Source organism: Neomonachus schauinslandi, chromosome 1 (assembly GCF_002201575.2).
Source record: "Neomonachus schauinslandi chromosome 1, ASM220157v2, whole genome shotgun sequence".
Taxonomy (NCBI): domain Eukaryota; kingdom Metazoa; phylum Chordata; class Mammalia; order Carnivora; family Phocidae; genus Neomonachus; species Neomonachus schauinslandi.
This window is the reverse complement of record NC_058403.1, coordinates 212,675,838-212,699,638: the sequence shown is the minus strand read 5'-3', so window position 1 is coordinate 212,699,638 and position 23,801 is coordinate 212,675,838. Positions and strand designations below refer to the sequence as shown.

Here is a 23,801-nt window from a genome sequence, read left to right as displayed (position 1 = left end):
ATCAATCAGTCAATCAATCAATCTTAACAACAGCAGCAAATGGGCCGCATGTGCCCCTCGGCCGCCCTGCACTGGCAGTCTGACCTCTGGGCTGCGCACTCGCTCCACGTGGACCACCTCCCTCTGCGCTCCTCCTGTGACCGCGGATAGGGGCGGGGGCGTGCCTGAGCAGAACCGATGTGATGTTTTAGGAGTTGGTGACCTTGGAGGATGTGGCCGTGGACTTCTCCCGGGAGGAGTGGGCGATGCTGGATTCCGCGCAGAGGAAGCTCTACAGAGAGGTGATGCTGGACACCTGGGCGAACCTGGCCGCCCTGGGTAAGACCAGCAGTGCGCATCCACCCGCTCCTCGGTTCACGCTCACTGAGCGTCTACGCTGCATCCCGAGCGGGTTAGGAAGTGGGGGTTTGTGGGGTGAATACGGCGGCCGTGGTTCCTGTCCCTGTGGGCTCATGGTGCGCTGGGCTCTTCGACGCAGACAATGGCCTGATTTCTCCGCTGTGTGATTGTCCGAGCTGCTGTTGAGACGCACCTCGCACCTTAGTCCGAGAGAACGTCCCTGAGTCCTCTTGGCTACAGAGTCACCATTAAAAAATTTTTGTTGTAAAATACATGTAACGTAAAATTTGCCTTCTTAATCCATTTTTTAGGTATACAATTCAGAGGCAGTAATTACATTCAAAATGTTGTAGGACCATCAGCGCTGTTTCCAAAACCTTTTCATCACCTCAGAGAGAAACCCTATACTCACTAAGCACGGACTCCCCACCCCCACCCTCCGTCTCCAGAACGTTCCATCTCCCCACACGGAGACTCTGTCCCCACGAAGCACGGACTCCCCACCCCCTGCCCCAGCCCCAGCTCCCACCCTCTCCTTTCTGTCTGTGTGGACGGGACCCCTCTGGGGACCTCCTGGGAGTGGGGTCCTGCGGGATGTGTCCTTCTGGGTCTGGCTCCTGTCGCTGAGCCCAGTGTCCTCGGGGGTCCCTCCACGTCGTGGCAGGTGTCAGAATTTAATTACTTTTTATGGCTAAATAATATTCCACTGTTTGGATGGACCACATTTTATTTATCCACTTGTCCAAAGATAGACACTTGGGTTGTTTCGACTTTTTGGTCGCTGTGAACGTGGGTGTGCAAATAGTACTTCGCCTCCCTGCTTCCAGCAACCTTGGGTCCATACCCAGAAGTGGAATTGCTAGGTCCAACGGTAATTCTATGTTTACCTTTTCGAGGAACCACCAAGCTGGTTTTCACAGCACCATCTTACCAGCCATGCACAAGGATTCTGATTTTTCCACATCCTCTCTAAGACTTATTTTCTGCTTTTGCTCTTTTAAAAAAAATCATACCCATCCTACTAGGTATGAAGTGATGTCTCACTGTGGTTTTGATTTGCATTTCCCTAATGGCTAATGACGTTGAACATCTTTTCATGTGCTTGCTGGCCTTTTGTAGATTTTTCTCGGGGAAATGTAAAATCCACAGGTTTTTAATTAGGAAAGTAAAATCTCCAGCTTGGTCAACGTGCCACCTGTCCAGTGTACTCTTCTCTCTTTCAGGAGCCTTGAAGAACCAAAGTTCTGATACAGGCATTGACGATGGCACACTTTCCCCAATGGAAACCTCTCGGGCCACCAGTCCTTCCCCATGGGTGGGGTGTCCACTCTTTCTACCAGTGGTGCCTTCCCACTTGGAGCCAGGAGAAGCCATGTGGATGGGGCCACAAGGAATTCTCCAAATCTCCTGTTCAGGTGAGAGCCAGGCAGATACAAGCCATTGAATGGGGGTGGCATCTTGGGGACTGCAGGTCAGAGATCTCTCCACAGAGGCCGGAACTCTATAAGGAGAAGGTTGAGGTCTTTGGTTGCTCTTTCTCAGATACCTTCGGTTCATCTCCGGCAACCTTGCCCTATGCACTAGCTTCTACCACCCGCTGTGGGTGCAGAGAAAAGATATCCCACTTCTTTTTTATTTTTTTTTTTCTTTTTAAGATATCCCATTTCTTTCTTGAAGCTATTCTACCTGTATTTCTTCTTACCTCTCTTCCCTGTCTGCTTTCTTGATGATTCTTTCTCTCTGCCATATTCCTTCTCCCTCCTTTGTAGAACCATTCCTTCTATATTTACATTTTTTTCTCCCATTTTTCATCGTTGTCCAGCTTCTTACACTGCTTCCTGTCCTTAGGATCTTTTCCTGTTTTCCCCCATGTTGAGTGCTGATATTTGAACATGAATTCACATGTGCACTGTGTATGTTGGAAGTACTTTGGTCCCACTATTACTAAGTTAAATGTCTCTCCCCCCCCCCCTTAATTTATTTCAGATTTGGAGACTAGTCTGAAAAGCCAAGAGTCAATTTATAAGAAGGTGGTTTTGGAGGAAGAACCAGCCAGTGGTATGAATATCATAAAGCTCTCCAGAGAAGACTGGGCATGTGGTCAGCTGGAGGAGAACCATGAAGACCCCCACAGGCTTTTGAGGCAAATGGCATATACCCAAGCAGAGGCATTTGCTCCAAAGGAGTCCACTGCCTGGCATGAGTTTGGGGAAACCTGTAGTATGAACTCAGACCTTGCTTTATCACAAGGAGGTTTTGTAGGAAAACATTTCCGTGACTGTGATCTTGACATTGAGAGTTTGGTAGCTGATCCATTCTTAAAACATCATCAGATGGGATATTCAGACCAGAGGCCCTGTGAAGGGAATGAATGTGGAAAAGACATCAGCCCAAACAGTCCCTTTGTTCAACACAAAAGAACTGGAATCTGTACGCATGCAGAAAGCGGGGAGTCATTTAATCATGGTACGGATCTTAGGACACACACCACAATTAATACAGTGGGGAAACCCTATGAATGTTACCACTGCGGGAAAATGTTTAATCGGAGGCATTCCCTGAGTGAACATCAGAGAATACATACAGGAGAGAGACCATATGAATGTCAGGAATGTGGGAGAGCCTTTACGCACAGCTCAACCCTCACACGACACTTGAGAACTCATACTGGAGAGAAGCCCTACACGTGCAGTGACTGTGGGAAAGCCTTCAACAGGATTTCGTCTCTTACCCAGCACCAGAGGATTCACACAGGGGAAAAGCCCTATAAATGCAAAGACTGTGGAAAATCCTTCTGCCAGAGTTCTTACCTGATCTTGCACAGGAGAACGCATACTGGTGAGAAGCCCTATGAATGTAATGAATGTGGAAAGGCCTTCAGTGATCGCTCCTCACTTAACCAACACGAGAGAACTCACACCGGTGAGAACCCCTATGAATGTAATCAGTGTAGAAGAGCCTTCAGCCAGAGGTCTTCCCTCGTTAGGCACGAGAGAACTCACACTGGAGAGAAACCGTATAGCTGTAATGAATGTGGGAAAGCATTCAGCCAGAGCTCATCCCTTATCACCCATCAGAAAACTCACACTAGTCAGAAAACCTATAAAATAATTGATTGTGGGAAAGCTTTCTATCAGAGCAGCTACCTTATTGGATTTTAGAGATTATTGCTGCTCTGTAAAGTAACTTTTAGCACTCTACTACTTAAGTGTGGATAGGTTTTGCCCTTGTGATGTACTATTTGAAAAGAAGTAGGTGTATGCCACATTCTTGAAGAAAAACACTGAAGTCCAGATCTGAGAAGGGACCTTTTTAATGGGGAGAATTGCCATTGAGCTATGCCCAATGCTTGTCCTTTTGGAAGAGATTAATAAATGTGAACACTAACATGCAGTGGGATTTTGCTAAGAATTGTCACATTAATTTAGTTGTTGAAACAAAAAGTATTCTGTTTCAACCTTTTGTTTGAAACTTCAGTATTATTGTTTCAATAATCGGTTTCAATATTTTACATAGTCATTCTGCCCCTGTTGGTCACTTAGCTAGGTCCTAACTTGTTTCTTGTCCTGCTATGGCAATGCAGAATGTATGCTTACACAGAAGGAGCTTTGGGTGCAAAGTGGAAAATAAAGAGTGCAAAATAGTATATGTGATTCTATCCAGTGAAGTCAAAATATGTACATAAGTGGACAAAGGCCGGACAGAGATGTGGAAGAATGAACGGAGTTTATTTGTCAGAGTTATCTGATTATGTGTGATTTTCTGCCTTTTGCCATTTTGTTTGGTATTGCCAAACAATTTGCTATTTTGTTTGGTATTTGCCATTTTGTAATGGTAATCACTAGAAATCAGACAATGCCAAGGGATACGGCTTTGAACAGTCAGGGAGGACTGTGGACGCCATGATGGGAAGGATACAGTGCAGTAGGTCAGTGAAGCAGCCTTTGATGGCCTGGGAGAAGTCCCAACTGTGTGGTGGACTTGGCAGAGCAGAGACCACGAGCTCTGATGTGCATCATCACCATCAACGTCAATATTTACTGGTTGCTTGCTGTATTTCCAGCATCACTCTAGCTCTTATATGTGGTTCCTCGTTTAATCCGAACAACCCCATGAGATGGTAGCTGTTCACATCTCTGTATGACAGAAGCGGAAACAGAAATAAGGTAACTTGTCCAAAGTCAGACGACTAGAAAGTGGCAGAGCCAGGATTTGAACTTGAACAACCTGTTCAAGGGGAGCTGTGTTTTCTAAATTCTCCTTGGAAGCCATCTGACTTTCATCTGAATCTTTCCCTCTCTCTGGAGCTGATGAGGATGGTTGCCTGTCAGATCTTTCAATTAAGTGGCACCTGATCACGTCGGTGTTGTTGCCTTTCTCCAAAATAGAGATCCCTCATCTGGAGTCCGTATAGACCCTACTGGGCTGATGGATATTGCTTGACGGCTCTGTGAACAATCTTGAGTTGGATGCAGAATGTATGCTGGGGCATAATGTGTTATCTGGGGCAGTGTCTGTCACTTTCATCCCATTCTGAGGACTAGCTGACATGGGGTGTCACGGGCACACTGTTTTTCCATTTCGCAGGGAGCCTGGTTCATTGTGTAGCCAGACCCATGATGGAGTGAGGGGCCGGGATAGACATTAAACAGCTAACTACATACTTTAATTAAATAATTGCATATTTTGGTAGTGCTCTTGGGGACTTAAACAGGATGCTGCTGTGATAGATAATATGAGAGGGACCAACCTCAGGGCCTTTCTGAGAACCTGATACTTGATTTGAGATGTGAGTGATTGGAGCCTCCAAGGTGAGGAATTTAACCAGAGGAGACCTTCAGTTTAGCTTTGTTTTCACATAGTTAATAAAAATATATTTACAAGGGTGTCGGGCTGGCTTGTTGGTATAGCATGTGACTCTTGATCTCAGGGTCATGAGTTCAAGCCCCACGCTGGGCGTGGAGCCTACTTAAAAAAATATTTACAATGTTTGTTTTGATTTTTCTGACTCAAAAGTACTTTGAGAGAGAGTATGTATTTTTTTAAACTTTCGGGTGTTTAAATACCCTTCTCCCGCTCTTTAAAAACAAATTATTTTTCTTGTCTGATTGCACTGGCTCAATCCTTTAGTACAGTGCTGAACAGGAGTGTTGAGAACAGACCTCCTTGCTTTGTTCCAGATCGTAGGGAAAAGCATTCAGTCTTTCACCACAGAGTATGATGTTTTCTGCGGGCTTTCTGTAGATTCCCATCATCTTTATTCAGTTTCTGCTTTTATTATGCTATGGTCTGAGAATGTGTCTACTGTCTTGAATCATTGAGACATGTTGAGTTTCACTGTGTGGTGTACTATATGATCGAGTTTTAGAGGTGTTCTCTAGATACTGAGGAGAAGCTGTATTCTCTGTTTTTATGCTTTGGAATCTGGCTTGTCTGTTAAATCAATCTTACTAATCATTGGCTCTCAAATTTCATGTCAGGAGATTGAGATTTGACAAGTGAGAGTTGGTGCTCAGTAATGTGCATTTTTAATAAGCACACCAGGCGATTTCACAGATGCTCCTTCTCTTTCAGTTACACTTTGAGAACCATAGCTGGTCCTTAACTGTACTTAGATTGTTGATTCAAAGATAATTAGCTCAAAAGGATTAAGTTACAGTTTCCTACTGCTCTTGTGCTTACTTCCCGTCTGTATTTTCTGTTGTTTTCACTTCTTTTTCTGTTGTTTTGGTTTTTTATTTTCTTTTATTTGGTGTAAATAATTCGTGAGAGGTCTTCATTGTGAATTATGCCCTTTATCATTTTGAAGTGACTCTCTTTGTCTGCTTTAGTACCACCTCTGCTTTTTCAACAAAACAAATTTGTTTATTTTTGGTATAATTTTTCACCTCCTTTGAAGTTCAACTTTTTTTTTTTTAAAGATTTTATTTATTTATTTTGAGAGAGAGAGAATGAGAGAGAACACATGAGAGGGGATAGGGTCAGAGGGCAAAGCAGACTCCCTGCCGAGCAGGGAGCCCGATGCGGGACTCGATCCCGGGACTCCAGGATCATGACCTGAGCCGAAGGCAGTCGCTTAACCAACTGAGCCACCCAGGCGCCCTGAAGTTCAACTTTTTAAGTTCCTTGTGTCTCTCATTTTTAGTACATAGTTGGTTTTTGTTTTAGGATTCAAAGCAGAAAATCTATTTGTTTTTAAAGGACACATTTATGCCAATTATTGCTGTGATAAATGTTGGCTTTAATTCTGATGTACTTTATGTCACTTATTTTTGAAGCTTCTTTTATTTTCTGACTTCTCTATTGATGGTATTGGTGGAGTGTATTTCTTTTCTGGTAATTTGGAAGGTGTATTTCCTGCTTCAGTGTCTTTTAGTATTTTATTTTATTACATTAAACATTACAATGAAACTATATTGTGACTTACCAGTATTAAGCAGCCTTTGTAGGATAAAAAGGCCAAGTTGCAGAGTGTGTATAATACATAATACACTTTAAAAATTTTTTTGAAAGTAGGGAAAATAATGCTATATATAGTGTATGGATTCAAATGTATGTCATGGCAATAATAAACACCAAATTTGTGACTGTGGTTTCCTCTGGGAGGAGGTGGAAGGGATTTGGGGATCCTGGAGGCGATACACAGGGCATTTCAATTCTATCTGTAATGTTTTCTTTCTTTCAAGCAATCTGATGGAGTATGGTAAGCTGATAGGAATTTAATACAGTTTAACAGCAGATACATGAGTGTTCAGAAACTTACTGCATGTCCTGTATGGTTGAAATGCATAAAAGTTTTAAAGTGCTTCCCTTCTCTCTGTGTTGTGATTCTCATTAATCCATGCTCTGAGGAGGCATGCAAAAAACCAGCCCTCCTAATGTTTCACAAATGGATGCTTATGGTGTGGGTAAAATTTCTCATCAGAATATCATCTAACAAGTGCTACATTTCAGGGACGCCTGGGTGGCTCAGTCCATTAAGCGCCTGCCTTCAGCTCAGATCACGATCCTAGAGTCCTGGGATCGAGCCCCACATCAGGCTCCCTGCTCAGCGGGGAGCCTCCTTCTCCCTCTGCCGCTCCCCCTGCTTGTGTGTGCTCTGTCTCTCTGACAAATAAATAAATAAAATTAAAAAAAAAAAAGTGCTGCATTTCAAACACAAAGACGCTGTTCTCTGAAAACCTGTGGGATCACTCCAAGAGGGACGGTTGTAGGAGCAGAATCAGGTTGAAGGAGCACCTGGGAAGTTGAGAATTGTCTCAGGAAAAATGAGATTGGGAAGAGGTCTTCTCTGTGCCATGACCGGAGCCATTTTCCTCTGCTTCAGACGCACTATGTGAGCTTCCTGTCACTGCTGTAACAAATCAGCACACATTTAGTGACTTAAAACAACCAATTTCTTACAACAGTTCTGGAGGTCAGAAGCCTAAACACAAAGTGTTGGCGAGGCTGTGTTCTTTTTGGAAAGCCTAAGAGAGAATCTGTTCCCTTACCTTTTCTGGTTTCTAGAAGCCACCCAAATTCCTTGGCCCTGCCATCCCCTCCTCCATCCTCACCGCCAGCAGTGCAGGGTCTGCCCATCTCTGGGACTCCCACCCTCTGCCTCCCCCTCGTGAGGGCCTCCTGAGGACGCCGGGCCCCCGGGGAACCCAGGGTCATCCCCACCTCGGGACCGTAATCAGCTCTGCAAAGTCCCTTTTGCCACATGAGGTGACATATTCCGGTTCCGGTGATTAGGGCGCGTGCACCGTTAGGATGCTGTTATGCTGCTGGCCACACCTTTCCTACTTTGCTTTATCACCTGGGGTTGAAGTGGGGTGGAAATGCTGCAAATCATGTCTACTGTGTAGACTCCCCCAGTACTAGAACCTGCTAACTGAAGAGGTTGCAGGGAGGATGGAGGCTGCAGGAGGGAGACGGGGTCTTGCCCCTTCCTGTCCCTGTCACTGCTTGCACGTTTGACACTGTCTTTTTTACCTCCATATGTGAATCACATCCTAAATACCTTGACTCACGCTTCTTTTCCCTCAGGTTACTATAGTTTTACCTTTCTCTCTGGTTGCAGTGAATGTTTTGCGGAGAATTCACAGACCAGCCTCATTTTTCACCTTAATAAATGAAATGACATGTCCTTTATTATTTTTTTAAAAGATTTTATTTATTTATTTGACAGAGAGAGACACAGTGAGAGAGGTTCGGAACACAAGCAAGGGGAGTGGGAGAGGGAGAAGCAGGCTTCCCGCGGAGCAGGGAGCCCGATGCGGGGCTCGATCCCAGGACCCTGGGATCATGACCTGAGCCGAAGGCAGACGCTTAACCGACTGAGCCACCCAGATGCCCCTGACATGTCCTTTACTAGTGATGCTTATAGGATATTTATCTGAACACATGGCAGGCCGACTAAGCCCGGACCCAGTCCTAAGGCAGACTTCTACATCTCATGGTTTATTGAAACTTGGTATTCACTATTAATCCATATTAAGCAAAAAAGTATATAATCATACTTTATTTTTAATAGTTGATGACTCCAGGGGCACCTGGGTTCCTCAGTCGGTTAAGTGCCTGACACTTGGTTTTGGCTCAGGTCGTGATCTCAGGATCCTGAGATGGAGCCCCAGGGCCAGCTCTGCCCTCGGTGGGAGTCGACTTGAATATTCTCTCCCTCTGCCCCTCCCCCCTCAAAATAAATAAATAAATTTATTTTATTTTATTTTTTAAGATTTTATTTGACAGCGAGCACAAGCAGGTGGAGTAGCAGTTAGAGGGAGAGGGAGAAGCAGGCTCCCCGCAGAGCAAGAAGCCAAATGCTGACCCCAGCATCACGACCCCTGCCGCCGGAAGACGCCCCAGTAAATAAATCTTTTTAAAAAATTCTGTTTGTAAATCAAACAAGTGATATCGGAGTTTGGACGTCCAGTTAGTCTCAACCTAGAGTGCTGTCTGACATGAGCAGGCGTATGAGATGCCTTGGCTCTTTAGCCCACGTCTATTAAAGGTATTAAGGGTTTTCAAGTCCATCCCAAAGCGTTACACAAACTATTTTGTTTTCAGTTAACATAGGAATTCAGTTACCTTAGGGACACCACAGCATTTTATATTGAAAAATTTCCTGGGGACACATCAAAACCCTGACTGTAAATAAATTTCCTAGCAGCGTAGAACTTGCACCTGCGGATCGTAAGGGCTGCCCGGGACCCGTGGACCCGGTTTGCGGACCTCCAGCGGGGGGGTGGGGGCGCAAGGGCGGGGCTCCCGGTGTCAAAGGGCACCCGTGAAACCCGAGCTCCCTGGGCTCCCGTGCGGTGACGTCACTGAGGAGGGTCTTTGTTCTTAAACAAAGAGCACAGGGCCACGGTGACCTCGACCCCAGACCTTCCGGTCCCGTCTGCTCCTGTCCCGGCTCCAACAAGGGGCGCTCCGCGGGGACACCGAGTCAGGACTTCCCGACCCAGCAGAAGGACCCGGGCGGAGCGCCGAGAGGCGGGGGAGACGCCGGACCCGCCGCGCCGGGCGGAGGTTCCGCTGGGAGCGCGCGTCCGGAGCGGGCGGGTCAGCCACGTGTGTCCGGACGGCCTGTCACTCAGGTGCAGAGGCGTGGTCCTGGAGAACCGTCCAATCGGAACGAAAGGGGCGGTTCTCGGAGGACAATCAGGGACTCCTGGGCGGTGCCCGGAGAGCTAGCCAATCAAGGAGGCGGGTCCCGAGCACTGCCCAGTCAGGGGCACGGGAGGCGGGTCTCGGAAAAGTACCCAATCGGAGGCCCTGGGAGAGGGAGGTGCCCGAGCACCGTCCAATCAGACGCGGGGGCGGGCGCGCTCGAGGCCGCGTGGACGTGGCTCTGGGCCGGCCCGGGCGCTCCAGCGCACCTCCCCCGCGCGGCTCCAGGTGTCCGGTGCGCGCCGCTCTCACCTGCCCGGCCCGCGGGCCCGCGGGGAGGACGCCCGGAAGCTCGGAGCCGGGCCGCGAGATGGTGAGTGCGCGCGGCCCGGGCCGAGGCCGGGAGGGGCTGGTTCCAACCGGCCGGAACCGGCTTCCTGCGGCCGCGGGTCCGGGGGTTCCCGCCCCCGGGGGTCCCGACCCGAGTCTCCGCCCTCGGCTGAGGGCTCGGGGACTCTCAGTCCTGGGCCGGCTCCTCCCCGAGGACAGCCTGGGGGTGCAGTGGGGTGGGGGGGCGGGCGAGGAGTGTGGGGAGACCTGCAGGGGGCCCTGGGCTCGGGGGACCCCCTGGCAGGCCCTCGGCCCCAGGTCACCCCGACTCCGGTTCTCAGTCCTGGAACCAGGGTCCGGCTGGACGCTGGTGTTGCGGGAGAGGAGAACCGGTTCCTGCCGCTGGGCTCTCCACCCAGAGGGCTGGTGTTGTCTCCTGCACGCACGGCGCGGGGGCCCCGGGGCCGGCGCCCTTTGTTCGGGGGACACTTCGGGGCGCTGGGCGAGGGGACCCCGCGCTGTCTGCCGGCCGCGCGAGACCCTGGAGACACACGCCCGGGGGCGTCCCCTTGAAAAGCTGTATTCACTTAGAGGAGCCGCAGTGTTGGAGCAGATGTCCAGTCCATTTAATTGATGGAGCGTGAAGGCGAAGATGAACTATTTTCAACGGAGTGAATGTCAGAAAAATAAGGAAATGTCTTGCGTTCCCTGTGTTAAACACTCTTTTTAAATCCCCCCCGGCGTGGAGTAAGTTTCTCAGGTCAGTGCCTTTAAGTGGGGACAATTGGAATCCCAGGGCCTACCCGTGAAAGCCCTTCTGGGGAAAAGCACGTCCCCGAAATAGAGAAAAATCTCCCTTCCAGTGCGGCTTCGGAGAAACGAATCCCTTTCCCCAAAGTGCGGGAGGTCAGCTGGGAATTACGGAGATTGCCCAGTCTGTTCTTTTCTGGGCAGTACTGTTTCCTGTTGTCCGTAATACACTTTGCTTTCAGCTACAGTCCATTGGCTAAAGTTCATTTATAAATAAGCACCTTTCTCATCTGGAAATCAGATTGTCACTGTCGCGCTCTTCGGGGGCTGTGCGCTGTGATTCAAGCCTCCCCATAGACTTGGAGCCATCGATTTAGGCGGTGCCTCTGTGAACCTCATCAGGGCAGGAGTGTCTTTGCTTTCAAATCCTTGCTGGGTGTGGGCAGGCCCCGCCTTGTTCTTTAGAACATTGTGCCTGGTTTTGGACATTCGTTCTTCCTATTAGGTTTGCAAAATTGGTATTTGTCTTGCCCCCTCCCCCGCCCCCCAAACCACACTTGGTTTATGGATTTAATGGTATTTTTTGAAGACCCTAGGTCTGTCTTGGGAGGGTTGATATCTTAGTGACAGTGAGCCCCCGAGCCCCCCCAAGAATGTGTGCCTTCTTTCCATTTGTTTCGTTTTGGGTATTACCCTTAATGTTTTCAATTTTTTCCTTTTGGGTTCTTTAATAGCCTTCATTTTACTTATTTAATACTAATGAAATTTGGTTTTTACCATAGTATGTGTTACCTTTTTAAAAGTATATTTTCCAACTTGCTGTTTCTATTAATTAGGTAATGAAAGGGCGCCTGGGTGGCTCAGTCGGTTAAGCGTCTGCCTTCCACTCAGGTCCTGATCCCCGGGTCTTGGGATCGAGTCCCACATCGGGCTCCCTGCTCAATGGGGGGTCTGCTTCTCCCTTTCCCTCTGCCGCTCCCCCTGCTTGTGCTCTGTCAAATAAATAAATAAAAAATCTTTTTAAAAAATTAGGTAATGAAGTTGGGTTTATACTGAAGTTTTATCCTGGATTCTTATTGAAAATCTTACTCTGTGACTGTCATTTCTGTTCCATAGGTGTCCTGTATATACAGTTTTTAGGTTTAGACACGAAGGCAAGAGTTTCTTTTCTAGTATTCTACCTTTGTTTATTTCCTGGTGATACTGATGGGATCTCTAGTATAATGTTGACTAACAGTGAGGAGCTGGGCATACCTGATTTCTACCTAATTGTTTTCGAGAAAACAATGAGCTTCATACCATTTATATATTCCTTGTTCTGTTTTGAACATTCTTTTATTGGTTTTCCCTTATCAGGTTAGGCATGTTAGTTACCATCATTTCCCGATAGTAAGATTTTTTATGTACGACTGTTGAATATTATAAAATGGTTTTTGGCAACTCTTACGATGATTACAGGTAAATCATATGAATAGATTTCAGAGTTTTCTCTTGTGTAATATAGGATCGGCGCAGGAAAATGCAAATGACCTAGGTACAGCTGACAGATACCTTAAAAAATAATCCTCTGTGAAATGAAATTGAACCCTAAATGTAGAACTTTCACACCAGACACCCCACTTGGAGTGATCCCCAGGGTCAGGTCCCCTCACTCTCAAGATGTAAGTAGTATGTGGAAGTATATAAAGACTTATATGTATATCTATAGCTCTGCATATATGCTTCTGTGCATGTGTGCATATTGTTATATGTGTGTACTTACATGTATTTTTGAGCAATTAGGTATCCATTTGCAGTACAATCTCAAATGGTTACTTTTCTGCTCTCCTTTACTCCGCCCTCCAGCCAGTCATTCCTATGTGTCTGTGTCCATAGCAACTCGGATATAGATAAACGTACATACAAACACACACGTAAATATACACATATCCCTCCTCATCCCCTTGCTGTGGCACATTTTCCGTAGTACTTATATTTGATTTGCTTATTTATTATTTTCCCCCAAGAGAATTTAAATCCACAAGGTTCAGGATTTTTGTTTTGTTCAGTACCAGTACAAGGACGTGTGTAACTGCAACCGGAATGCATCTTACCCCACGGAGGAGCTAGAAGTCGGACCCTCAGACAGAGCAGTCCTAGCTGGGCGCAGGAGCACAGCGTGTGAGAGTGGAATGAGCTTCCCCACGGGGCTCTGCAGGATCGGTGTGTCTCCTTACCACCTCGGGAGACACCAGTCGCAACAGCGGAACCACTGTGAGCTGTGTGTGCAAGCGCGGGTGTTCGAGGAGTCTGCTCTGCATTCCCTCTGCTCTGCACCAGCGTGCCCAGCTGCTCTGCAGAGTTCCTAGGAACACATGCGCTAATGTGCACAAAGCTTTTTGCAGAGTCTTTTGCATATTTTGGGTTCTCAATGCACATTTTTTATATAGATTTTATTTATTTATTTGACAGAGAGCACAAGCAGGGGGAGCGGCAGGGAGAGGGCAGAGGGAGAAGCAGACTCCCCGCTGAGCAGGGAGCCTGACATGGGGCTGGCTTCCAGGACCCCGGGATCATGGCCTGAGCTGAAGGCAGATGGTTAACCGACTGAGCCACCCAGGCGCCCCCTCAGTGCACATTTAAAAAATTAATGTTGTGTTAAAGTATTTGATGGTTTCCAGCTGGGTGTGTTGGGAGTCCCTATCTCCATCTGTTGGGGCTGCTATAACAAAAATGCCATAGACTGGGCGCTTATAAACAATGCACGTTTGTCTCTCTCAGTTCTGGAGGCTGGGAAGTCAAAAGTCAAGGCCCTGGCAGATTTGGTGGCTGGTGAGGGAGGCCCTTCTTCCTGGTTCATGGACAGTGGTCTCCTCACTGTTTCCTCATGTGGAGGATGGGGCAAGGGCGCTCTCTGGCGTCTCTCATAAGGGCACTCATCCCATTCGTGAGGGCTGCACCCTCATGACCTAAGCCCCTCCCAGAGCCCCCACCTCCCAGTACTGTCACATTGAAGTTAGGGTTTAACATGAATTTGGGGGGGCACAAAAACTTTCCGTCTATAGTGGCCCCCAAGACCACCGTTCAGTTCAGAGATTCATTAGGAGGACTCCCAGGACCCAGCATGCAGTTGTGTTCACAGCTCTGATTTGTTATAGCGCAAGAATACAGCGCACACTCAGCAGAGGGGAAATGTCCTGAGGAGACCAGGTGCAGAGTTCCAAGGGTCCCCTCCAGTGACATCACGCAGGCTGTGCTGAGTTCCCCCGGCAGCCGGGCATGACGGCACATGTGGAATGTTCTACTAGGGAAGCTAATGAGAGACTCAGTTAGCAGGTCTTTTAATGGGGGCTGGTCATGGAGACACCTGCCACCATGGAGGCAGGTCCTTGCCTAGCATGGACCAGGATTCCAGACTCCCAGAAGGAAAGCTGGTCTTCAGCACAAGACACGGTTTGCAGAAAAAGACACAAGGAGCCTCTCCTAGCAGTGTGGTGGGAAGCCTCCCCAAATCCATGTTCCTCTGAACCAGCCAAGGGCCAACCCTGGAAGCAGGACTTTCTAAGGATAAGGACACTGAGGCCTGTTCAGTTGTCACTTCTCAACAGCACATTCCTTTGGCCCTTGGACGAGACCTCCTTACAGCAATTATCATCCGTAGTTCCCTTTGCAGCTGGGTGAGACAGGTCTGCAGTATGCCCTGTAGGGGGTCCTGGGCTTGCCCAGTTCAAGTAAATCCCATTAACCAGAAAGGTAAAGGTCTTAGAATGTTAGGGGGCTTCATCGTCAAAATTTCTGTATTTTATTTTTCTGTATTCTTTTCCACCTGGCCTCAGGTGTCCATTCCTGTAGGTTGCAGCTGACCTGAGTGTCTCCCGGGGATAAGATGGTGTCCTGATGGGATGTGCATGAGGCAGCCCAGTCAGCAGGCCCCCAGCAGGCCGATTTTAAGTAATTCGGTCTGGTCCTTGTTCGGAGGGACTGCCTGCCCACATCACTAGCTTGTCCCCCTCGCCAGTGTGGATGGTGTCTGGGGGTGATCTGTGTGGAAAGAAACAGAAGTGAAGGGCTTGATTTCAGATGGTCTCATCGGAGAATGAGGCCTTCCTCACTGGCAACTGTAAGTGACCCAGACAGACCACCCCGAGGTTTTCATAGCTTAGGATCTTGGGGCAGTGTCCTAAATCTGCAGTATTCCCAGAGTCAGAGCCTCGTGGAGCTGATACCTGCTTCTGGATCAGTACGGTGTGCGCTAAGGCCGAAGCCTCCCGTTGTGGACACCGTGGAATGTGAGCTTGCGGTCAAGTTCAGGCAGTTCAGAATTCAGCATTCCCTGAATCACTAGGGGCCTTTCTTAGCAGCAGCAAAGCCGGGACACTGCAGGGTCAGAAAGTTGTGTTCCGAGGTGCAAGGATGACTTTCCCCAACCCACCGGAGCCGCTGCTGGGCAGTCATCAGTCTGACGGTCGTCAGAAATAGGGTTTCCTGAGAGCCCTCCGACGAGCTGACGACTTGCACTTAAAATTCCCAAAGTGTATCTCCAGGTAGAGATTGCCTGTCTCTTCACTGTTTCCCTCTTGTTTTGAACCTCCAGTAGGTAAAAACTCAGTAAAAAATAATTTGTTACAGAGACCTAAACTTGTTTCTAAGACTTAGAGTTTAACTTCCACTCCCTGCACCAGTGGCAACAAACAAGGGGGTCGTGTCCTGTCAGCACTTCTTTCTGTGCACTGATGGGGATGGTCCCTCTGGCATTTAAGGAGATTACACGCACATCCGCCTGCGTCAGCTTTTATCTTACGGGCAGGTGCAGTAGTCATGAAGCAGAACCACTTTAAGTAAAAAATCCCCTTCCCCTTTTTTTCTCATCACAATTTTTAAGAAGATTTTATTTATTTATTTGACAGCGAAAGAGCACAAGCAGGGGGAGCCCCAGAGGGAGAGGGAGAAGCAGGCTCCCCGCCGAGCAGGGAGCCCGACGCGGGGCTCCATCCCGGGACCCCGGGATCATGACCCGAGCCGAAGGCAGCCGCCTAACCGACTGAGCCACCCAGGCGCCCTCATCACAAATTCATTCAAAGCCTGTGTTAGTTTTGTAGGGTTCCCATAACAAATTGCCATAAACTGGGTGGCTTAAAAACGTATTCGCTCAGCGTTCGGGAGGTGAGAAGTCCAGAAGGAGGTGGCGGGAGGATTTTGCGTCTCACGGCTTCTGGTGGCCCCCAGCATTCTTCTTCTGAGAGTGGAATTCCATCTCTGCATCCCATCTTTATGTGGCCACCTTCCCCGAGTGTCTCTGGCTTCACGTGGCATTTTCCTCTTAGAAGGCCACCAGTCGGCTTGGACTGGGGCCTTTCCTAAAGGCCTCGTCTTTACTTGGTTACATTTGCAAAGATCCTATTTCCAAGTAAGGTCACATTCATAGGTCCGGGGGGTTAGGATTTCAACATACCTTTTTGGGAGACACAGTTTGAGCCACAGTGAGGCCCTAGTAGTAAATCAGCGTTTACAGGGGTAACATTACAGCTGCCAGGGGAGGTCCTGGCTCGAACGCGCGTGCGGGTCAGGAGGCTCTGGCAGCCCAGCAGCAACTAGGTGAGAAGAAAGGGTAGAGGATCCCTGCCCACTAGGCCCTTGGTTTATTGAAAGGTTTGCTCCAGCTCTAGAAGCTGATTTAACTATTTTTTTTCTCCCAATGCAGTGCAAACTTTTCATATTTTTTTTTGCCCATCCATAGTTTACCTTGGCAACTTGGAGGCCTTTTCTCCTCTTGCCTGGAGGAGTGAACAAAAATCAAAGACCTCACCGAAGCTGTGCTTTGTTTTTCTTCTCTCGCTCAGAGAGCGTGGCCAGAAGCAGCCAGTCTATCCAGTGCGCCAGGCCTCCTGGAGCTGGACCCGCCATTTTTACCTCTTTTTTTTTTTTTTTTTTAAGATTTTTTAAATTTATTCATTCGAGACACAGAGGGAGGGGGAGAAGCAGGCCTCCCGCGGAGCAGGGAGCCGGATGCGGGTCTCAATCCCAGGACCCCAGGATCATGACCTGAGCCGAAGGCAGATGCTTAACCATCTGAGCCACCCAGGCACCCCCCCATTTTTACCTCTTGTCAGCTCTTGCTTCACAGCTCAGCTGCTTGTCCACACCACAGATGACCGAGCCCCCTGGGCTCCAGAGCTCCGCCATCTCCCCGGCCCCCCTCCTCTTCCCAAACATGCTTTTGCTATATTTCAGTGAGTCAGGGGTGTTCTAGCAAATTCCACCTCTGATGCCAACTGTGACTGGTGTCTCCAAGACCACCCTTGCATCCTGCTAGTCGGACCCCCACAACTTAGCTTATAGTTTTACTTATGACTGTGATCTGTCACAACAAAAGGACACCCAGCAAAATTAGCAGAGGGAACAGGCATATGGGGAGAAGTCTGAGGGAGACCAAGTGCAGGTTTTTAAGAGTTCTTTCCTGGCAGAGCCACCCAGCGTGCACCCAGCAACAAGTCATGGCAACACATGGAATATTGTCTACCAGGGAGGCTCAGCAGAGACTCGGTGCCTGGGGTTTCTGCTCCAGACTCCCAGAAGGAAGGCACGTTCAGTATTAACAATGTCATGGGCACAGTGGTTTAGCCACAGTGGGTAATATCAGTCAGGGTGGTGGGAAGCCTGAAACCCAGGCTCCCAGACACCAGCCTTGCTGGGAGGTGTGTCTAAGGATAAGGCTGAAAGTCACGCTGTCTGCACACTAGGTCTGGGGGTTCACTGGAGGAAGCACTACAGATAATGAAGAACAGTTCAGCTGACTTGGGAACCTCCCATTGGTCCCCATTCCTAGTAGGGGTTTTCCTGTTACTCTGCTACCCTGTTGAATAGGTAAATTCTGGCATCAGAATCGTTGGATGAGTATTTTCTCGTGCTCATGGATGTCTGTGGGTTGAGGAGCTTTTAAAAAAATCAGGGTTTAAGGGAAGCATGCAGCTCAGTTGTTCCTGTGCTCTGGGGGAGGGGGGCTGACATGCTCCTGTACCCAACAGGGACACAGAGGGACATGGAAAGGAGAGAAATTGAGAGTATGGCCTGAAGGATGATGTCTGGGGGACCGCTTCTACCTGGAAATTGATATGAGGGAGGGTTTCCTTTGTAGGAAGGCACTGCCTAATCCTTTATGTATTTTATAATCTTGAGCAAACTCACTGTCAGATATTTTTGACTTCAGTTAACTCCTTTGCAGGGTGGGACTTTTAACCTTATCCTCAAGGTCAGCAAGAATACTCCTCCATGGTTCTGGTGGAAAGAGCTGTTTTGTCGTCATATTACATTTGCCCCGTGTGTGTGTGTGTATGTGTGTGTGTGTGTGTGTTTGTGTAGGGCAGGTGCACTGAGATTCAGGAGTGCAGGGAATGCACTGAGTTCTCACGTTGGTGTCCTCTTTCCTGAGCTCTGACTTCTCAGTAACTTTCTATCCCATTCCTGTATTACACAAATATATTAAGAAGACTTCTCCAAGGGAGTTTTATCATTTAGCCAGCAGAAACAGTCTACTTACAGCCTGGAGTTCTTTAAGATGATATGGTTAGCTGGCCCCTGCTGCAGGTGGATTCCAGTAAGCCTCTTGGGTTTGGTGAGGAGAATGGAAGGAAAAGTTCCCAGTCCTTCAGTGTGTGCTTATTTCATAAAACCTCACCCAGGTTTGACCTGGCTCGTGATGTGGCGCATAATAGGGAAGGAGCCAAAGTAGTTTGTGTCACAAGGGATCAATGGGTCTTAAAATGCAAATATTTGTTTCATTTTTAGAGCATTTCTGTGAATTCTCCAATGTGGTCTGAACCTTTGGTAAAAGAAGAACGAGACTTGATTTGGTTGCAGTAAAAGTGTAAAGATAGGTTCAGTGTGTGGTGGAGCTATTAAATTTGTGAGGATGTAAGTGTGGACAGAGTAAGAGATCTGATGATCGAGTTATAGAGTAGAGGTTAGGTGACCACAGAGTCTTGTCTGAATTTCCTATGAATCAAATCTAGTTACTCAGTGAGTCTCAACTTTCCTTCTGCACATCTGTTGGGTGTTGTAGGACTCAGTGGTCTTTGAGGATGTGGCCGTGGACTTCACCCTGGAGGAGTGGGCTTTGCTGGATTCTGCTCAGAGGGAACTGTACAGAGAAGTGATGCTGGAAAACTTGAAAAACCTGGCCTCAGTGGGTAAGAATGACCTCATTCCTTCACTTAGTCTTTTAGAGAACAAGCATTTCTTGCACATCAAGCCTGTTTCCAAATTTGGATTGTGGAAAAGGGATACATTATTAGTAAGACCGACAGGGTCACAACCACCGTAGAGCTAGAATCAAATAGTTTCTGCATGAGAAGGAGAATCTCTGCATTAAACTTATTATTATTATTATTATTTTTATCTCTACTGCTCCCTGTGTGTCATCAGTGAATAGATTTCATGGGTCATTAAGGAGCCCAGTGATGTTTATGTAATCTTGTGAGAATTCTGTGTTTACTAAATTGCTTACCACCTTGACCCCTTGTACTTGTTATTGGTGAAGTCCTGACCCAGCTAAACTCCTCAGTGTCATTTTGACCAACACATACCTTCTTTCTTTAAAACTTGTTCCCTTTTTGCTTTCAGATGATGAGACTCAATTTAAAGCCAGTGGGTCAGTTTCTCAGCAGGATGTTTATGGGAATAAAATATTCAAGGAACATAAAATAGCAAAGTTCACCAGAAATGATTCCTGGGCCTCTGTTTTAGGGAAAATTTGGGAAGAATTTAGCACTGAAGATCAGCACACAAAGCAGGGGAGACATCTGAGGTGAGTTGCACTCACAAGAGAAAGCAGTGTTCCAGGGGAGAATCTTAGTATGTCATGAACGTGAAAAAGCAAAGCAAACACCCATAGGAGCCTAGATCAGATTTGTTTATTCCCTGAGAATTTTTACAGAAATATTTCCTCAAATATGTTGAGTGTTAAAAACATAATTCAGTTGAAAACAATTAAGAGGAAAAGCCACATTTAAGAAACACCGTTTTCATAATTCCTATGGTTGAATTCCCTTCCATGATATTCAGTTTATTCTGCTTGGTCAGATAGGGTAGAAAGCCTACACATTCACTGAAATTGATGAAAATGTTATCCTAATACTTAATAGTAAATAGTGAGAAACCATTAATCAAACCATTGATGATAACATGCTTCTCATTCTTCACAGAAATCATGTGGTGGAGAAACTCTCTGAAAGTAATGATCAGTGTGGGGAAGGCTCCGGTCAGATTCCAAATCGTAATCTGTACCAGAAAACTCATACTGGAGTAAAAGAGTATGGATGTCGTGCATATGGAAAAGTCTTTGTGCCTCATTCCTCCCTCAAGAGTCATGTCGCCATGCACACTGGATACAAGCCGTATCAGTGTCAGGAGTGCGGGCGGGCCTATAGTTGTCGATCACACCTACGAATGCATGTGAGGACCCACAACGGAGAGAGAACCTATGAGTGTAAATCATGTGGAAAAACCTTTCCTCGTACGTCGTCCCTCAACCGGCATATAAGGATCCATACTGCCGAGAAGACTTACGAATGTCAGCAGTGTGGGAAAGCCTTCATTGATTTTTCAAGTCTTACTAGTCATGTGAGAACTCACACTGGAGAGAAGCCCTATAAATGTAAAGAATGTGGGAAAGCCTTCAGCTATTCCTCAACTTTTCGAAGGCACATGATAACACACACTGGAGAGAAGCCCTATAAGTGTCAGGAATGTGGGGAAGCCTTCAGCTATTCCTCAACGTTTCGAAGACACATGATCTCACACACTGGGGAGACACCACATAAATGTAAGGAATGTGGAGAAGCCTTTAGTTATTCCTCAGCTTTTCGAAGGCACATGATAACACACACTGGAGAGAAGCCCTATGAATGTAAACAGTGTGGGAAAACCTTCATTTACCTGCAGTCCTTCCGGAGACACGAAAGGATTCACACTGGAGAGAAACCCTATGAATGCAAACAATGTGGGAAAACCTTCATTTATCCCCAGTCCTTCCGAAGACATGAGAGGACTCATGGTGGAGAGAAACCCTACGAATGTAGCCAGTGTGGGAAAGCATTCAGCCATCCCTCATCCTTTCGAGGACACATGAGAGTGCACACTGGAGAGAAACCTTACGAATGCAATCAGTGTGGAAAAACTTTCAACTGGCCCATATCCTTAAGAAGACATATGAGGACACACACGAGAGAGAAACCCTATGAATGCAAACAGTGTGGGAAAGCCTTCAATTTGTCTGCTTGCTTTCGGGAACATGTGAGAATGCATCCTGGAGAGAAATCGTATCAATGCAAGCTATGTGGGAAAGCGTTCTATTGCCACATATCCTTACAAAAACATATGAGAAGGCACACCGCAGAGAAACTCTACGAATGCAAGCAATGTGGCAAGGCTTTCAGTTGGCCTGAACTTTTGCAACAGCATGTGAGAACACACACTGCAGAGAAACCCTATGAGTGTAAGGAATGTGGGAAAGTCTTCAAATGGCCATCGTCTTTGCCGATACATATGCGAGTGCACACTGGAGAGAAACCTTATGACTGTAAGGAGTGTGGGAGAGCCTTCAGTTGTTCCTCGTCCTTAAGAAGACATGTACGAATACACACCACAGAGAGACACTGCTTGGGGGATGCGGGAAATTCTCCTGCAAAGGAATTCATGCCTCATGCATCAGGAAATCCACACCAGGAGAGAAATCTTATCAAAGCTGTAAATATGGTACTGCCCTTGTGAGTACCTCATCAAAGTGGACCTTTGGGGCGTGTATCTCCAGTTCTGTTTACAGATAGCGCTCCAAGTACTCTTTCAGCTGTCATTTCAAATTTTGCAGGTGGTGTTTTTTCCCTACATTTCCATAATTAAACCTGCTATCTTTATGGTTTGTTGGACTCATGGTGATTTGAAGTGTATTTTTAATATGTAGGTAAGTTTTAATTTCTTTGAATTCTTTAAGGGGTTTTTGGAACAATGGCATTTTGGTATTTGTTGGGATTTTCTTACTAGCTTAGTGTGGCAGATACTGGATATTACCCGTTATATGTTTTCTGCCTTACTGACAATCTATTTATTTTGGCCAGAGGAACCTTACTGCATTTTCTTTACAAATAGTTTGCAGACATTTGTAATTGTGCAGAGTTCTTGAAAAGCATAGTCTTGTGTGAATTGTCATTTTCAACCCTTTCCCTTTGCTCTTTGTCCTTGCTTGTGACTGGAAATTGGACAGTAGGCTTTTACTGAAAAGCTGCTTTGTGACCATGAGCTATAGGATACAGAGTTTGAGGTGGTTCCTCTACATTGTGTTGTCAATGTGGGTAATGTTGGGAACTACATTTCCCATCCCTTTATAATTATGTGGTCAAATTTACCAGTAGCCTAACTTCGCATGAGATTTGGAAGGCAGAAATGAAGAAGCCATTTCTGTGTTTGGAGCCACGTTAAAGTGTGAGTGATGCAAAGGGGCTTTTGGACATCAGCCCGTTTTCCTGATCTTGGCCCTGCCAGTCAAGGGTATCATGAAAAAAAAAAAGCCACGTGCTCGATTCCCATTTTCCTCAGAGTTTTGTAGGCTTCCATGAATATCTCCATGAGCTATGTATCAAGGATCCACTTGTGTGGTCTTGCACTCACAATTTGGATATTCCTACCAACTCTGATGTGTTCTCTAGACCACTCATTCAGACTCACGTTCAGTGATCTTTGATGCTGTGATTCCCCTCTTCTCTAGATTTTCACATATGTGTATAAGGTCTGATTTGTCTAGTGAACACCTTATTTTCAATACTTCTAGTGACTCTGTGATCCGGATTCTGCCACAAAAGCTACAATGCTACTACAAAGCCAAACAACACATGGGACTTTGTTGACCTATTGCATTTTAAAGTGTGCTCGTTCAGTCCTGTGTGACAAAAAGCACCTTCATGTATTAGATTTTGGGAGAGCTCAGTGTTGTTACTTGATATGGGCTTCACTGTTACATTTATGTGTGTCATTAAAAACAGTATGTATTTTGTCTTCAAGGACAATCTTTTGTAGATATTTCTTAGAAATACACCATTCACTGTGTTTTCACATCACTTGTATATTTACTGTATTACTTTCCTAAGGATTGCTGTAACAAAGGACCACAACTGAGTGGCTTAAGGCAACAGAAATTTTGGTCTGACAATTCTGAAGGTAGAAGTCCAAAATCAAAGTATTGGCCAGCCCCTGCTTCCTCTGAAGGTGCTAGGGAAGGATCTGTTCCAGCCCTCTCCTAGCTTCTGGTAGTTCATTGGCTTGAGGCAATGTAACTAATCTTCCCACTGCATTCTGCATGCATGTGTGTTTATCTCTTCGTGTGGCATTCTTTTCTTTCTTTTTTTTTTTTTTTAAAGATTTTATTTATTTGAGAGAGACAGAGAGAGAGCATGAAAGGGGGGAGGGTCGGAGGGAGAAGCAGACTCCCCGCCGAGCAGGGAGCCCGATGCGGGACTCGATCCTGGGACTCCAGGATCATGACCTGAGCCGAAGGCAGTCGCTTAACCGACTGAGCCACCCAGGCGCCCTGGCATTCTTTTTATAAGGACCACACATAGCAAGTTAGGGCTCACCCTATCCCAGTATCTCCGCCTCTAATTATATCTGTGACAACACTATTTCTAAATAAGGTCACATTCTAAGGTACTGGGGCTAGGACTTCAACATACAGATTTTGGTGGACAATTCAGCCCATAACACTACCAAATGTTACTCTCTTTGTCATGTACTGAGAGAATAGATTAAAATATTCCGTT

General features: G+C 46.8%; 1 protein-coding gene across 1 annotated transcript; it reads left to right on the top strand.

Annotated features, from left to right (window-relative positions):
• The first annotated feature begins 245 nt into the window (after window positions 1–245).
• LOC110594080 (zinc finger protein 555-like) lies at window positions 246–22,111 on the top strand. The gene is made up of 5 exons (XM_044913145.1): window positions 246–318; window positions 1,563–1,654; window positions 19,055–19,181; window positions 19,615–19,798; window positions 20,196–22,111. The coding sequence occupies exons 1-5, from the start codon at window positions 246–248 to the stop codon at window positions 21,760–21,762; spliced, it is 2,043 nt and encodes a 680-aa protein (XP_044769080.1). The 3' UTR covers window positions 21,763–22,111.
• The last annotated feature ends 1,690 nt before the right edge of the window (window positions 22,112–23,801 follow it).

Excerpts from the sequence above, each read along its gene's own strand:
- LOC110594080 (XM_044913145.1), top strand. The coding sequence starts at position 246 with ATGCTGGATTCCGCGCAGAGGAAGCTCTACAGAGAGGTGATGCTGGAC. Across the intron at positions 1,655-19,054 it reads CCACCAGTCCTTCCCCATGG|GACTCAGTGGTCTTTGAGGA; the intron begins GTGGGGTGTCCA and ends TGGGTGTTGTAG. Across the intron at positions 19,799-20,195 it reads AAGCAGGGGAGACATCTGAG|AAATCATGTGGTGGAGAAAC; the intron begins GTGAGTTGCACT and ends CATTCTTCACAG.